At 39.5% G+C, this 16,178-nt stretch overlaps 1 protein-coding gene across 1 annotated transcript in view; it reads right to left on the reverse strand.

The window, feature by feature from the left end:
- Nucleotides 1–16,178, reverse strand: part of ADGRV1 (adhesion G protein-coupled receptor V1) — a gene marked incomplete at its 5' end in the record, with an annotated part of 290,584 nt that overhangs the window by 75,473 nt on the left and 198,933 nt on the right. Inside the window, one exon of the mRNA XM_069880588.1 lies at nt 14,977–15,155. Coding sequence (XP_069736689.1) covers nt 14,977–15,155 — 179 coding nt within the window. The remainder of the gene's footprint in view (nt 1–14,976; nt 15,156–16,178) is intronic.

Consider the following 16,178-nt stretch of genomic DNA (forward strand, 5'->3'; position numbering starts at 1 on the left):
TATGTCTCCTTTCATGATTCAGTGCTTCAGAGACCTTTGTATGAGCTTGCTGAGCAAGAACCTTCCCTCCAACTAGTCTGAATTTTCTACAGGGCTGAGCAGAGAAGAACGATTTCATACTGGTCAGCATAAATTACAGACACCTCAGGGTACTCTAAATTACACTTGGCAGGCCAGAGACATTGCTCAAGCAGTGGAGGCCAACCAAAATGTGGCATGGCTTCATATTTCGATGTCTCTCTGATATGCAAGCCTTTCTTTTAGCAAGAGGTTACTCTCAGGAAGATACGAACATTCTTCTACAAGAAAAGAATAGCCCAAAATAACCAGGAGAGAGCTATCTGATTTATATTTCCATCAGGTAACTCCTGGAAAAGGCCTCATGGTAAGGTGAAAGCAGCACCAATTTATAACTGAGCCAAAGGGCGTTGCTGGATCTTTCAAAGAGCATGACACAGCCCACATCCCGCAGACATCGCCCTGGCAGGATGTGGTTGGCCACTAGTTCTCCTTCGTTCTTTGGAAAATCCCTGCCACTTTTTCAATGACATGCGAACAAAACTGCACGCTTAACCCATGTTGGCCAAATTATACAGACTGTGTCTAATTTTGATCTGAACTCTGATTTTCCTAAACTGAATTGCAGTACAGCATTATAAACCAGCTCGAGTTCTGAATTCATTAAAAAAAAAAATCTTGGAAATGTATTTGCTACACACCAGCATTTTTTAACTACATAGTTTAAGATTTTAAAGTGGTATTTACACAAGCTTATGCTCCTACTAGAAATACTTTGCCTATTTCTTTCCACTAAAATGTGTGGGCAGCTGAGAGAATTGGGTCCTAAATGCAAGTAATTGGGTCCTAAAATCTGATTGTATTGAAAATAAAGAGTGTGTGATGATTACAGATACTTTTTAAAAAACAGGCACTCTGCTGGAGTTACATTTGATCAGGAAAATAGTTTTCTAATATTCATGTATTCCAGTCCTAAGGAATAATGCTATGTGTATAGTACCTCTGAAATTTCAGATGACAGAACAATTGTAAATATTACAGTTCTCTTCTATGCATGTTACATATCTGAAGCTATTTAAATGGCAGTTCCTGTTGCTTCTAGTTCTGAAAAAAATCCTTTTTTTTTTTATTTACAAGGTAAGTCTGCCAAAAATAAGTAGGCTTCCTACCAGAAAGATGAGACATTTAGGAAACGTAAGAAAATGCCAGGTAAAACAAATTAGAACTGTAACAAAATGCATCAGTATTGAGAAAGACTTCTCTCTCTTATTTTTTTACCTTAAACAATAGCGTGTTCTGGACTTCTACCATAAGCTCATGTTGTTGCTGTTACTGATAAGTCAAGAACACTGATATAAATAAATGTTCTTGCTGACAAGTGAAACACAACCAACACTTCCTGATATTAGTGAGTTTTTTTTAAAGCCTTGTCTCAATTCTCACCTCTGAATAACGCAGACAGAGAATCCCCAGCCCTGCATGTCCGTAGAGGCTTTTGCAATATGTAGAGTTTTGTTTGTTTGGGGTTTTCAGGGTGGGTTTTTTTCCCCTTGCTTTGCAAACAGATGCGGCTCTCAGTACAGCATGTGCAGAACACCGTGCTGAGCGGAAACTCACAGTGTTGCTGCTCCGGAGGAAGTACCAGTTTCTTTCCTCACAATCAGTCTGAAAGAGACCTGCGTATGCAAGCCTACAGAGCAGCAAGTCTGCACCCCTGTGCCCCTTTTCAGAAGCACTGCATCTGCCTTTCCCAGATGGCAAAACAGCAGATACCAAGGGGCACATTTGGCACCACTTCCACATCTGTTATCCCTGGGATGACAAACTGCCATTTGTTGAAGGCTGAGCCTTACTGGCTCCTCCAGCTGTTTATTAACAGGGTTTTACAAGGCTGTGCATTGTTAGCCAGTGTCAGCAGGCTGCAGAAACAGACTTTGAGATAAGCTTCTTCTTGTAGCTGGGCATCCCAAAGCCAGCACAGCTCCCCAGGGGAGATGGGGAACCTTGCAAAAACATGAAACAGCAGCCCTTGTGCAAGCACTGAGCCTCTGCCCAAAAAATACCTGTCTGGTTGGAGCATTTAACACTCTTGTGCACCTTTGCAAGATATCTGGTTTTCCATGTATTGTGCAAGTTCTTCATAAATCCATGGCATAATGTTCCACCAGCTGTTTCACTGCTTATCCTACATTTAGATGTGGTCTTGATCCATGGTGAGAACTGCACAAATTTTGATGTCGAAACATGAAATATTCCTGGTTTGATTTGTTGTGCTTTCCTAAGAGATGGGGTGTCAGAACTGGAATTAGGGAAACAACAATTTTCACCTTATAATTTCAGCAAAACAGTTGATTTAGAAAGGCTGTCTGGAATTATTTTGGAAAAAAAAAAAGAAAAAGCTGCAGCTCAAAGATTACACTATTATATTGTGATGTTACTTTTGCTTTTGTTTAATCAACTTCCCTCAAAAGGAACTAGGGGATTTTTCTCTGGAACACCAAACACCATCTGCTTATGGGTCAAAACAAGCAAAACTCAGATTAACCACAAAGAGTCCAGTGTGAAACTTGTCACCCACCTGCACAAATACATTTTGAGACTTCTGTAGTCAAATACTATTGCTCAAGGCACAGCACAGCTAGACTGACTCCCTTTGACTCAGTGCTGTGCTTGGCCTCTGCTACCTTATAGGGACAATGGGAAAATGAACAACCCAAGCAATCTCTTAATGCCTATGCTACCAGTGTGGATATTGTTTGGTATGAATGAAAATGAAAACCATGTCTGTGTCTGATACATTTAAATCAGTTTATGTCTCACACATTTCAGCTCAGAGACTTTATTTCATACGTAATTCAACATGGGAAAATTAATTCTATTATTGGATGTAAGTTTCAAATGAAATGCAAAATGCTTAGCAACAGGTTTTTTTCTGATACAGGGTGACAATATGGCAGTCAGCCCTATGACATTATTTAGTTTTCTTTTAGTTTCTTTCCTCAAAAGAAAAACAAAAGAGAGTGAGGGGAAGAAGAGAAGAAGGAGGGGAAAAAAGGTAACAAAATCACAGTTTGCCTAAGAAATGTAAAGTCACAAAGCAGCAGACCTTACAGTTACCACAAATCATGCCAAGCCTTGCTCATTGTTGTTTACCTTTGGACCAACTAACCCAACAATTTTCGGAAGACAGCTCTACATCAGTGAGAATTACTGCTAGAAATTCTACCCTATCACCTTTACTCATGTCAAATTCATTATGAATAGCACCATATTCATTAACTGAGGTGCTCACAGAGTAACGACCAACGACTGAATATAGTAGGGAAAATCCAGCCCACCACGAACAAAGAATGAAGAAATGCCAAGACACTGTTTTGAAACAGCAAAGAACAGGATCTTAAGAAGATTCAGTTTTGAGTCAGTGTGTGCAGCAACAGCCTTGTCAATAAACCAGACCTATTGCATAATAAAGCAAAAACCAATTTCCTTGTTTTTCTTTACTGCTGCTGTTACTGTAGAGCTAAACAGCTGGGAAAAGTGGAAAAAATGAAATTCCTAAGCAATGCTTTCCTAAAATGAGAACCCAAAATATCATCTGCTGTTATTTTAGAACATGGCCCACTGTGTTTCAGTCTTCTCATTATACCCTCCTTTGGAAATTTGTCTGAACAAGTTTTTTTATACCTACCTTTTTTTTTTTTTTTTTTAACTTTTCTTTTTCCCCCCTGTGAAAGTAAATACTAAGGAAGCACTCTATTAATACAACTTAGGCTTCCAAGGCACTGGCAGCTCTGAAGTCCCCAGCCAGGTCATCCCAAAGGTCCCAGAGGACTTCGATCCCTCAGCACCTGACCAGGAAAATAAGCTGATAGAGACATGCTTGAAATCTGTTAGAGCAAGGTTCTTGCTAACACTGCATTTTTAAAATTATATAACAAGTTCTGTATCTGATTTTCAGTTGCTTCTGTATCTATCAAGGGCTTCTTTCTAATGTGTAGCAGCCATTAACAATGGCTTTGAAACAATGATCTATTATTATGGTTATTCTTTGTTGGTTTGGCTTTTTACTATTTAGTATTTGTTACAATTTCTCACATTAAAAAAATATTTCCTTTGCATTAAGGTTTGGGACAGTAATTTCTAATTAGCTGACATTTTCTATCCATTCTTTAAACTGACAACTTATTAATATAAAGCTAGCTGAAAAAAGGAGATGTTTCCATATGCAAACTCTCAAAAATAAATGAGGCTTATGTTCATAGTCTTGCCCTTTGGCCTGAAGAATAACAGAATGCCATGGAAGAGGATTTTTTTCCCTCTTCAAAACAGTATTTATTATGTACACTTTTTTTTAATCTGCATGGTCTGTTGCAGCATAATAAACACCTAAAATAAGCAGGTAATAATGCCACCCCTATTGCAGCCTCTATTAGACATTCTGGTTCTGTACAAGCCATACTAATAATTAAATTTAGCACTACTAATACAAATTAATCTACGAAAGCCGTGTTTTCTTTTTTTTCCTTAGACAAACCTTAGCATAGTTCAGCGAGATACACTTTTAATTACTGGTGATGTTACATTGTACAGACCAAAGTTCATCTCACTGCACTACATGTAGTAAATGTCCACGTACTTCATGCAACTAAAATATGAGCATGAAACCAACTTAGAATCATAGGATCACTGAGGTTGGAAAAGACTGCCAAGGCTGAGAGCAGCCCTGCAGAGAAGGACCTGGGGTGCTGATTGATGAGAAGCTCAATATGAGCTGTCAATGTGTGCTCACAATCCAGAAGGCCAACCGTGCCCTGTGCTGCATCCAAAGAAGCGTGGCCAGCAGGGCGAGGGAGGGGATTGTGCCACCTCTACTCTATTCTTGTGAGACCCCACCTGGAGTCTTGTGTCCAGTTCTGGAATCCTCAATGTAAGAAGGATATGGAACTGTTGGAACAGGTCCAGAGGAGGCCATAGAGATGATCAGAGGTCTGGAGCACATCTGCTATGAGGACAGGCTGAGAGATTTAGGATTGTTCAGCCGAAGGAGAGAAGGCTCTGGGGAGACCTTAAAGCAGCTTCCAGTACCTGAAGGGTCTACAGGAAAGCTGAGGAGGATTTTTTTACAAGGGCATGTAATGATAGGATGAGGGGGAATGGCTTTAAATTGGAAGAGGGAAAATTTAGATTAGACGCTAGGAAGAAAATTCTTTGCTGTGATGGTTGCCCCATACCGGGAAGAATTCAAGACCAAATTGGATAAGGCTTTGAGCAGCCTGATCCAGTGGGAGGTGTCCCTGCCCATGGCAGGGAGTGGAACTGGATGGGCTTTAAGGTCCCTTCCAACCCAAATCATTCTGTTCTTCTATGGTTCTGATCCAAGTCCAACCATCAGCCGAACACCACCACACCTACTAAACTCTGTCCAAAAGTGCCACAGCCACGTGTTTTTTGAACCCCTCCAGTGATGCAGACTCCACCACTGCCCTGGGCAGCCTCTGCCAGTGCCCCACCATTCTTTCAGTAATGAAATTTTTCCTAATATCCAAAACCATTGTAGAACAAATTAATTAATTAATATCCACTCATTGCAAAACATTCCTATGGTGAAGTTTAAATATAAAACCTTTTTTCTTTTTGTCTTTTCAGGAAAACCAAGTACAAAAGGTTAAATATACATGTTTATTACAAACAGCATGTCAGTGTCAATGAAACAGCTAGAGCCAGTTGCTGGTATTTATCTCACTATTGCTTATTTTAGTATTTCCTGCTATATTCTCACATATCAGATGAAGGCTTTTCTAAACTGTTGCAAAATAGATAAGTGAAGAATGAGGTTTGGTAATGGAAGTAGGCAGTATTCTGCTAATTAAAGACCAGATAATAGGTGGGACTATCTTGCTAATTTCTTACACAACCGGAAAGTTAATAGGTTTTTAAAAGCCGCCAGTGCCAGGGATGTGAGCCTTCATCCTGCAGCTGTTCTCATTCACCCTTGCCATAGTACTATGCAGGCTTCAGAGAAGGCAGAGTCTTGCTTTATAGAATCTGAACCTGTATGAAGGATCAGGCCTCAAGGTCATTTGTGGTTGCACCTTTCACCTATAACAACCTATCCTTGAAACCCTTTAAAATATCTTGATTTGCTATAGAATCATAGTATCATAGAATGGTTTGGGTGGAAAGGGACCTTAAAGCCCATCCAGTTCCAACGCCCCTACCATGGGCAGGGACACCTCTTACTGGATTAGGTTGCTCCAAGCCCCATCTAATGTTGAACATCTCCAGGGATGGGGCAGCCACCACTGCTCTGAGCAAGCTGTGCCAGGGCCTCACCACCCTCACAGGAAAATATTGCCTCCTAAGATCTCACCTCAATCTCCCGTCTTTCATTTTAAAACCGTTCCCTTCATCCTCTCCCTGTGCTCCCTAACCAAGAGCCCCTGCCCAGCTTTTCTGGAGCCCCTTTCAGTACTGGAAGCCGCTCTAAGGTCTCCCCGCATCCTTCTCTTCTCCAGGGTGAACAATCCCTGCTCTCTCAGCCTGTCTTTGTATGGCAGTTGCTCCAGCACTTAACAGTGGTTGGGAATTTTAACTTTCACAACAAATATTTTTCTCTATGCATTCTTCAAAATTCCACAACTCATATCAGCCCAAATTTATCTTTCTTTATTTTAACACTTTAAAAGCACAATACAGTGATTATGTGTGTTTTTGATGCGCTAACATTAATTTAACACTAACAGTAAATATTTGCCAAGATATAAAAAGAACCTTACGCCCTGCTCCTACTCCCAACTATTTTCCTCCACTGAAAACATCTGTCAGTAATGAGGAATAAATAAAAGGTAATTAAAGCCATCACATTTAGCAGTGAAATATAGGGTAATTTGCCCTTTTTATACAAAAGTGTCTATATTGTGGTGCAGTGTAGATATAAACCAAGTAGCTCTGGTTCGTCAGAACCATTTCTCCTACAGTAGCACAGAGCACAGCATGGGCTAATTTACCCTGCCAAGAAGAGCAAAAGAGTGAATGGTGAGAAATCAGCCAGTAAAAAATGAAAAATGCAGGCTTTTCCCCCTTTGCTGCTTCAGCTGAGTAGTTCATACAGCATTCAGCCTTATATCCAGATGTCCAAGTATTATTCTGTGCTAAACTCTAGCAACAGCATTTTGCAAAATCTTTGAAATCCTAGGTGGGTTGCCAGCAAACTGAGAAGAAAGGAAGTGGAAAAATTGGGAAGTACAAGCTGGATGGAGAGGACCATGCAGAGAGATGCTTCCAAGTGCACGCAGGATATAAGGCAAGGATGAGGCATTAGGGGATGGGAATTCCACATCTATTTATCATACAAACCTCTTCCTTTTAGCATGTCTGACAGTACAGTTCAAATCCCTGAATGCTTTTTCACGCTGTCTTTAGCTATTTTATTAGCTATTCCTGCCTGTAGAAGTCTAGTGCTTCAAGCATGTTGTTCTAAGATTCGGGATTAAATTCAGCACATTTGAAGCAGCAGGGGAAGAGGGAGGTAAGAGACTGTGTTCAAATATTTGGACAGAAATTAGCTCACTCAAGCTACAAAATTCCTGTTACTGGTAGTGGCACAAGTCCTTGGGTTTAAGAAAGCAGGGTTCTATTTCAGGGAACAGTCAGCAAGCCAGGGATCTATGCCCAGAATGCATGCCAGCAGTTAAAGAGTCATGCAATTTGGTGAGACCAGAGCAGCTTCTAATGTTTTGTCTGACTGAGTTAAGTGTCAGTGCACCAGCTCGCAGGTGTTCCGTTAGAGAAAAAGCATGACTCTGTAATAAATAATTAAGGTTTAAGGGGTCGTCCTTGTGAGTACAGACAGTAAATACTTGGAGTCTGTGGGGGCTGTAGCCCTTGAAATAAAACTTAATGAAAAGTCATGTCTGGAAAGGTGCTTCAGGAAGATTTTATCCTTACAGTAACATCAAAACAAATGAATCTTGGAGAACTACTTAGACAACACATGGTGAGTTATTATGTCTTGCATTTTTGTTTAGGTTGAGCCCTGACCGTAGACTGTCCTCATCCTCCCACCTATCCTTATGAGTTAAAACTTATTTTTCTAAGAAGTCTTCGGTGAGCTGTATCACGCAAACCTCCATCCCTGACAAGATTTTAAAGTAAACATTTCTCATCATGTGCAACTTTCATGCACCCTATATAACACCAAATATACAAGCAGGGCATATTTATTTACGAGTTTATGCTTCTTTCAAGCCTTCCATTCCTTCACTACACTCAGAAGTGATGTGAATCCTGTTAGGATTTTTGCTTTACCACATGAGAATGTCTTTGGAATTGTATCCTATTTCTATATTTGTGCATTGTACAGCTCTGAGTATATAGAGGTTAAACAAACCAATGCTTAAGACTTAATATCTCAGAGCATGAGTTATTTCCATGCTCCTATTTTATCACAAGTTTGGGTTACAATCCACCAGGGCATGACTTGCTCAAGGAAACTGAGCATTCAGACAGCAACTGAACTGCTTGTCTTGTCTGAATTCCAGGTCTAACCCCCTCATGTGAAGACACACAAAGTGCTCTTGACCCATTGCTGTGTGCCTGGTACTGGAACACATCTTCTGTGAAGTTTTTTTCAAATAATGTTGGACATGGCTCCTAGACATTAATTTGTGCCTCATACTGTGTCCATGTGTAAAAGCTTGATTCAGAGAAACTGCAAAGTGAGTAACAGGAAGAGTCATAACTCTTAGTCACAGAAAAAAGTTCATAATTTCCAGCTTTCTGTAGCCTGTGCTCTCCTGTTCCCTGGATGTGGCTGCACAGTCACAGATGCAGTGACTCTGCTGGAAAAACCTCAGCTTGGGCTAGACTGTAGAGGAGATAGAAATGTTTGGATTTTCTAGAAAATAATTTTGCTGGACAATCTTTTTTCATTATTTCTCATAGATACCACCATGGCTGATTACATGAAGATATATTTGTAACAACATTTAGCTTAGCCTTTTTCTGTGGTGAGATGTTACCATGTCACTATCACTGAAACCAAATATACAGATCTTTCTATATTTCTTTCTATATTTTAAAGTAGTGTGATGGCACATGTGCTTCTTCCATGCTCAGTTTGTTTGCCTCTGGGGATTTTAAAAGGAAAGTGAATGAATCAGGTGGGAGCTCCTGAAAGGGGTTATCATTCTTCCCTTGGGCAAAAAAATGATCCTGCCAAAAAGGAGACACCTCTAGAAAACAGAGGGAAAAGAGCTCTGGAAAGTGCAAGGAGCAGACAGTCATGCCTCAGAAATGACCAAAAAAAGACATTCTGGGAACTAGAGGAAACTATATAGTTTGCTTCAAATAAAAAAGACTAAAGTTATGCTTGAAAACGAGTTTGATATATATTAGTTTATAAACTTTTAAATTTGTATTCTATCATGTCTAATTACTTCCAGTTTTCTGCTTTTTAAAGGTTACTTGGTTTAGTTTCTACTTTAATAAAAACAGTCCTTTGGCCTTCTTACAGGGCTTCAGTTTCAAGAAGATGGTTTAGTGAGACTTAAAGCTTAAAGCTGTAACAAGAGCACTTCTCAAGTTTATAAACAACATACTTTAATGCCGTTGTAGGTAAGAGTTTTCAAGCCACCCAAGTGAGTTAAAGTTCAAGCTCCTCTGAGCTGTGATTATGACCTATTTTAGAGTAGTTCTTTTTTATAACATCTGTTATAGTGCTTGAATCTCCCGGGTACAAGTCTAGTGAATGTAGCATAAATAACCTTTAAACTCATGTTTGTGAACATACCTGATACTTGTAATGAAGTAATTCTGGCCTCTGATCTCAGAAACAGATGAGTTAAGGCAGAACACTGTGAATGGGTGCGGTTCCACTGACTTCAAAGGGTATTGAAATTTTTACTTGTATGCAAGTGTGGACAGTTAAATTTTCAGGTTTATACAAGAAATAAGAAAGCTACTTTACTGTCAAGGATTCCCATTTTAGAAGTTCTGTTGTTTGATTCTTTGTTTTCTATAAGTAAGAGAATTATAATGTGTCATAAACATAAACCCAGCTTCCTCTGTAAAGATGATTGAATAATTGGTCCTCTCCAGTCATTCACCATTATGAGGTCTCATATTTATACTGCATTGGTTTCCAGAACTGTTTGCAGTCTGTATACCCCCTGTGATGCAATCCCTGTAAAGATACATGGTATACACGTTGCTGACATTTTGCTTCATGTTAACTACCAATGAGACCAGGATGAAAATGGTGGGAGCTAGATTCTATGTAATTCTTCACACTCCTTTCCTCACTTCTCCACTGCACTTTACATCTTTGCCATCTCTACAGCTTCAATTTGCCCCAATGTGTTTTCCACCATACCAGGTGAACCATGTCTTCTTCTTTAAGAGACCTGTCAGCAATATTTTAAACTGAGTAGTGTATTTCTACAATTTAAACTCACTTTGATAACATTAACTAAAAGATTTTCAGAAAGGAGGCCATGACTGAACTAGCTGTATTCACCAGGACAACAGCAGATGTTGAAACATCTGTATTTTGGGAACCACATTGAGCTTCGGCATTTCATTTTAAACTGAACTGTTGTTGTGAACTCATCTGTATATAAGTTTTTCTTGCTCAACAAGAAAAATTCTTCTCAAAAGGAGGACAAGGATTTTAAAATGTGCAATAGCATTAAGAATTCCTGTAAAGAAGGACAAATTATGGGTTTGTTCTATAATCTTGAAAGAGACAATCAGATGGGAGTTAAGAAAAAATAAACAAGAAATGGAAGAGATATCCTGAGATATCTACCTATGTCACAACACAGAGTCATGATGACATTCAGTGTAATAAGAGATGATGAAAGGAAATACTTCTTTCACACAGCGTGTACCTAAACAACAGAATTTATGTCCTTGGAAGATATTTTAGACAGAGATTGCAACTAATTCAAACAGGAGTTGGAAAATTGTCTGTGTGACATAAAAAGCTCAGAATACAGAATTATAACACACTCTTTTTTAAAGTGATGTTTTAAGTCATCTAATTTAGAGTTTAATTTAAATTCCAGTTATTACACAGCTGAAAGGAGCCAACAACTGCTCTTACCACCAAAAAACACTAATGCCCCCGCCACCATGGTAATTCTTAAGTGGGAATATACATTCTAGAGTGTAGTCACTAGAGACCAGAGTAGAGAATACACTTGACATTTAGAGGCACCTTAAAGATTTCATTTACAAACACTGACCAGCCTTCATGCAAGACTTTTGTCATAACACAAAAAGTTAAAAAACAGGATAGATGGCAAATGCCTATCCAAGCCCCTTCTACAAGCCAGCAGCACACAGAGAACGCTCCTACTTTGAAGTTTCGTGAAATGATTGAGCCAGTGGTTGTTACACACAGAAATTAAGCAGAAGTGCAGTTGCAGACACCTAAATCTGAAATACCATGTTTATTCTTTTTTAAAAGAAGACATGACAACTAAGGTATATTTTTAAGAGGCGTTCAAGTCTTATTGCTTTCCTTAGTGAAGGTATTGCACCAGATATTCACATTTTTCTTTACAGATATGCAAACAGACCACTCTTCCTCCATTCAAAACCACTCTATGCAAAGGCCCATCTCATCATTTCTTTCACTGAAGTTATGGCAATATGCCTCTCACCAGCAACTTTACTGTTCCTATTCAAACAGCCTTTCCAAGCAATGGGGGAATTAGCACAGGGACGAGTAAAAGAGCCTTATTCTTGACTGTTAGTTCCTTCACATATCATTGAGCAATGATCTGTAAAAAAAGTTATGCTTCTTGGTGGCATTGGCAGAGACAAATTTACCAATGTAATTAAGAAAATCAGATAATGCCAAAGAATACACTGTTCACACCATACATAAGCTCCACTAATTACAAAAATAATCACCAATATGTATAATGCTTCATAACCACAGCAGTCTGTTAGTTTTACACTGTGGCACGTTACGGGAGTTATCATACAAAACATGCACTTGCGTGTAGAATTTGTCATATCTGAAGGAAGACCCTGTCATAATACATCTTTTGAAGCACAAAATCCAACACAGCTCAAATAATTTTCTGTTCAGTACAAGTATAAAGTGAAGTGCTTTCAGCACAGCCACCCTTTTGGCTATTAACTGTGCCCATGGCATTCTGGTTGGGAACAAAACCGTTGGTCAGACCCCACAGTAATGCTAAAATGAGTTGCCTGAAGGAGAGATCACTTACAAGAGAGCTAAGATAACAGGCTTCACTGCTTTTATTACTTTAACCAGCCTTCCAGCTCCCCCATGAAATGAGCTCTTAGCAGCACATCATTGTTCTCAAACTATTTCAGAGGCTGAATCTGAAGTTAGTATGTAATGACCTTGACTCTGAAAATCTCGTTGTGACTTTTTCCACCGCTACATCCTGGTTTGAAGAAAGCAAACCAAGTGATGTAGTTCAATCTGTCCTCTTTCCTACATTCTAACTTTGAAAGTCCTCTTTGTATAATTAAAAGCAACTTTTAAAGTCCTCTTCAAATTAGAAACTAGCAGTGTTCACACTGACTGAGCTGGAATAAACTGCACACTCACTAAGCCTGGGGTGATTTCTGGCATTTGCCCACTTTAATAAGATGCCAGAAAACTTTCATATTTAATTTGGGCAAATGAATTGGTCTGAGTAATTTTCCTTCACTTAATAACTTTATCAGAACTTAGTGTTTTTTTCCTTGTCTTTGGAAGAATGAGACATGGACAACAAAAGAAAACATCTGTGGAACTGTGGTTCACTGCCTATTCATGCCATCTGACCGCTGTCTGATAGCAGTCAGAAGACTTGATTATGCTACACATATTGTGTTCACTGTGCACAGAGAAGGATTTTACCACAAAGAAAAATACAACACTTTCTTGCCATGTTCTGTGAAGAAATATTTATGTGTATGAGATGGTGTAGAACTATGCAGCACTCTGTGATTCAGGGTGAATATCAGAAATGACCTGCTGTTGCAGACCTCAGATATTCGTCTGAGCTGAGAGCCAGTGTCTGTTAATGTGAGACTAAAGCTTGGCTATCATGGCTAGACAGTTAGTAGTAGCCAGCCATTTAGATCTAAATCAGGTATCCCTGCTTATCATCCATTGTATACATATACATGTATATATATAGGTAATACATAAATGCACATGTATATGTATATGCATACACTCAAACACACAGATATTGAAATCTAGTATCTCCCTTTCACAGAAATTAGCTTTGTATGACCAAAAAACCACTGTACTGAATTTTGGTCAGCTGTGATGGAATAACGCACACTATATCTTCCTCTGATTAAAGACAGGTGATATTGTCTTGGTTTGGGTCTATTCTGTAAACACCCTCATAGAAGTTTTCATAAAAAACTCATACATTCTTCTACTATTTTTAATAGAAGCTAGAATCATAGATTCATAGCACTACAGAATGGTCTTATTGTAAGGGACCTCAAAGGCCATACTTTTCCAGCCTCTGCCATGGGCAGGGACACCTCCCACTAAATCAGGGCCTCCAAGCCTCATCCAGTCTGGACTTGAATACCTCCAAGGATGGGGCAGCCATCTCTTCTCTGGACAATCTGTGCCAGCGCCTGTTTACTGTTGTGTGTTTACTCTTTTCTGCACATGAAGCATGTAAACCATAGAATCATAGAATAACCAGGTTGGAAGAGACCCACCGGATCATTGAGTCCAACCATTCCTATCAATCACTAAACCATGCCCCTCAGCACCTCGTCCACCCATCCCTTAAACACCTCCAGGGAAGGTGACTCAACCACCTCCCTGGGCAGCCTGTTCCAGTGCCCAATGATCCTTTCTGTGAAAAATTTTTTCCTAATGTCCAGCCTAAATCTCCCCTGGTGGAGCTTGAGGCCATTCCCTCTCATCCTGTCTCCTGTCACTTGGGAGAAGAGGCCAGCACCCTCCTCTCTACAACCTCCTTTCAGGTAGTTATAGAGAGCAATTAGGTCCCCCCTCAGCCTCCTCTTCTCCAGGCTAAACAACCCCAGCTCTCTCAGCCACTCCTCATAAGGCCTGTTCTCCAGCCCCTTCACCAGCTTTGTTGCTCTTCTCTGGACTCGCTCCAGAGCCTCAACATCCTTCTTGTGGTGAGGGGCCCAGAACTGAACACAGTAATGTAACACAAAGGAAATAAATATAACACCCTTATATCCTAGAAGAGCTATTATCATAGTTTGGCTTTGCCAGAAAAGGGGCCAGACTAAAAGAGGTAGTGAAGGACAACAAAATCATTGATCTATATGTCATTCCACTTAAATGTTACAAGCTCTACGAAGCATCATTGTTTTAATTAGGACAGTCTTCTGAGGTTATATATAGATTTGAAAGGGCTGTATTAATTATTTGCATTACAGAAATGGTCGAATTTGGAACAATTTGATATCTAACATTCAATATTTCAAGATAAATACTTCAGGAAACATATTTGACATGTGAATGTAGTCATAGTGTTTAGCAGAGAATATATTTAATAATTGAAAAGAAGGATGTTTAAGGTTTGGTTCACTGCTGTGTTTTATTAAACATGGAACTGAAGTGGAAGAAAAATATGCTCTTCTCACTTCTGCAGCAGTGGCCATTTATATCCTTTACCCTGGAACTGCATAGTCTCGGAAAAGAATAAATAATTTATCCACAAAGCAGACAAGCTCCTTCCTCCACCACTGCTCAGCCCAGGATGGAACTGTGGAGAAACTGGAGCAAAGACCAACTGCACAGAAAGTGCTGCACTGCTTATGAGTGACACCCTCCCTTCATCTCCACCAAATGAGGGATCCTCCTGTCTCTTGCTGCACTGGGCTGTATTCATACCCCCTTCCCCATGAGCAAGCAAATTAAATATAAAACAATACAGGGAGAACAATATCTAGCTTATGCTTTTTTAAAGGAAAACTTACAGATCACTGTGGACAAGGCCATAAATCTGTGCTGTGCTGTGATGATAGATTCCTCTCAAGATAATTAAAAGCAGGATCACGACAAAAGCTGGAAGACCCCAACTCAGAAGGAAGTAAAGCAGATAGCGCCGCTCTGTGTGTTCATCATTCATCACCAGGACATACCAGAAATTAATAGCCTGAAGAAAAATGCATAATAATAATCAGTAGACATGGTAGATGATTAGCTATCCCCAAAATAAAATTACTCTGAACGTCATAATACAGCATATTTCTGTCCCAGAATATGTGTATATATAAACATTTTTCAACATAAATATTTTGTTTTCATTTTCTTCTCTTAAGTAATCAAAACAGACAGATTATGAAAGAAATATGTTTATTTATATAACTGTTAGATTTGGAATTAGACGACCAGAGAGGAATAGACACCCTGTTTAGTAGAAAGTATTATTTTTGCAGTGCAAAAATAGCTTTGTGGTGCAAAAGTAGCTTTCTTGGATTCCCATACCTTCACAGAAAAGACTGACACATAATATTGCTAAACTCAATCTGTATTGAATCTTTTTATACCATTGTTCAGCTCTACGCATCTTGTAGGAAATGTACTAACCTCCCTCAACAGTTCTGACTGTGGTTCTTTTCTGGGCTTACCACTACAACAAAGACATGGAGTGAGTCCAGATGAGGGCCACGAAGATGGTTAACAGACTGGAGCATCTCTCCTAAGTGGAGAGACTGAGACAGTTGTGACTGTCCAGCCTGGAGAAGAGAAAGCTCAGGGGTATCTTAGCTGTGCATATACATAACTGATGGGAGGGAGCGATGAAGAGGGAGCCAGACTTTCCTCAGTGATGCCCAATGGCAGGACAAGAGGCAACAGGCGCCAATGAATATACACTAGGCCAAGCTTTCCAGAGAGGTTGCGGAGTCTCTGACCTTAGAGACAACCAAAACCTAACTGGTCCTGGGCAACCTTGCCTAGCTGACCCTGCTTTAGCCATGATGTTGGACTAGACAGTCTCAAGATGCCCCTGCAATTTCAATGGGTCTGTGATTCTATGTAAAATTTGTATAAAAGATTAAGAAAAAAATGAGGAGTACAAATCCATATGCATACCTGCAACAATCCTTGTTTTCTTATGATCAACTCATCATCAAATGGCATAACTAAGAATTTTAAAACCATATATGAATCAAAA

Source organism: Phaenicophaeus curvirostris, chromosome Z (assembly GCF_032191515.1).
Source record: "Phaenicophaeus curvirostris isolate KB17595 chromosome Z, BPBGC_Pcur_1.0, whole genome shotgun sequence".
In the NCBI taxonomy this organism is placed as follows: Eukaryota; Metazoa; Chordata; class Aves; order Cuculiformes; family Cuculidae; genus Phaenicophaeus; species Phaenicophaeus curvirostris.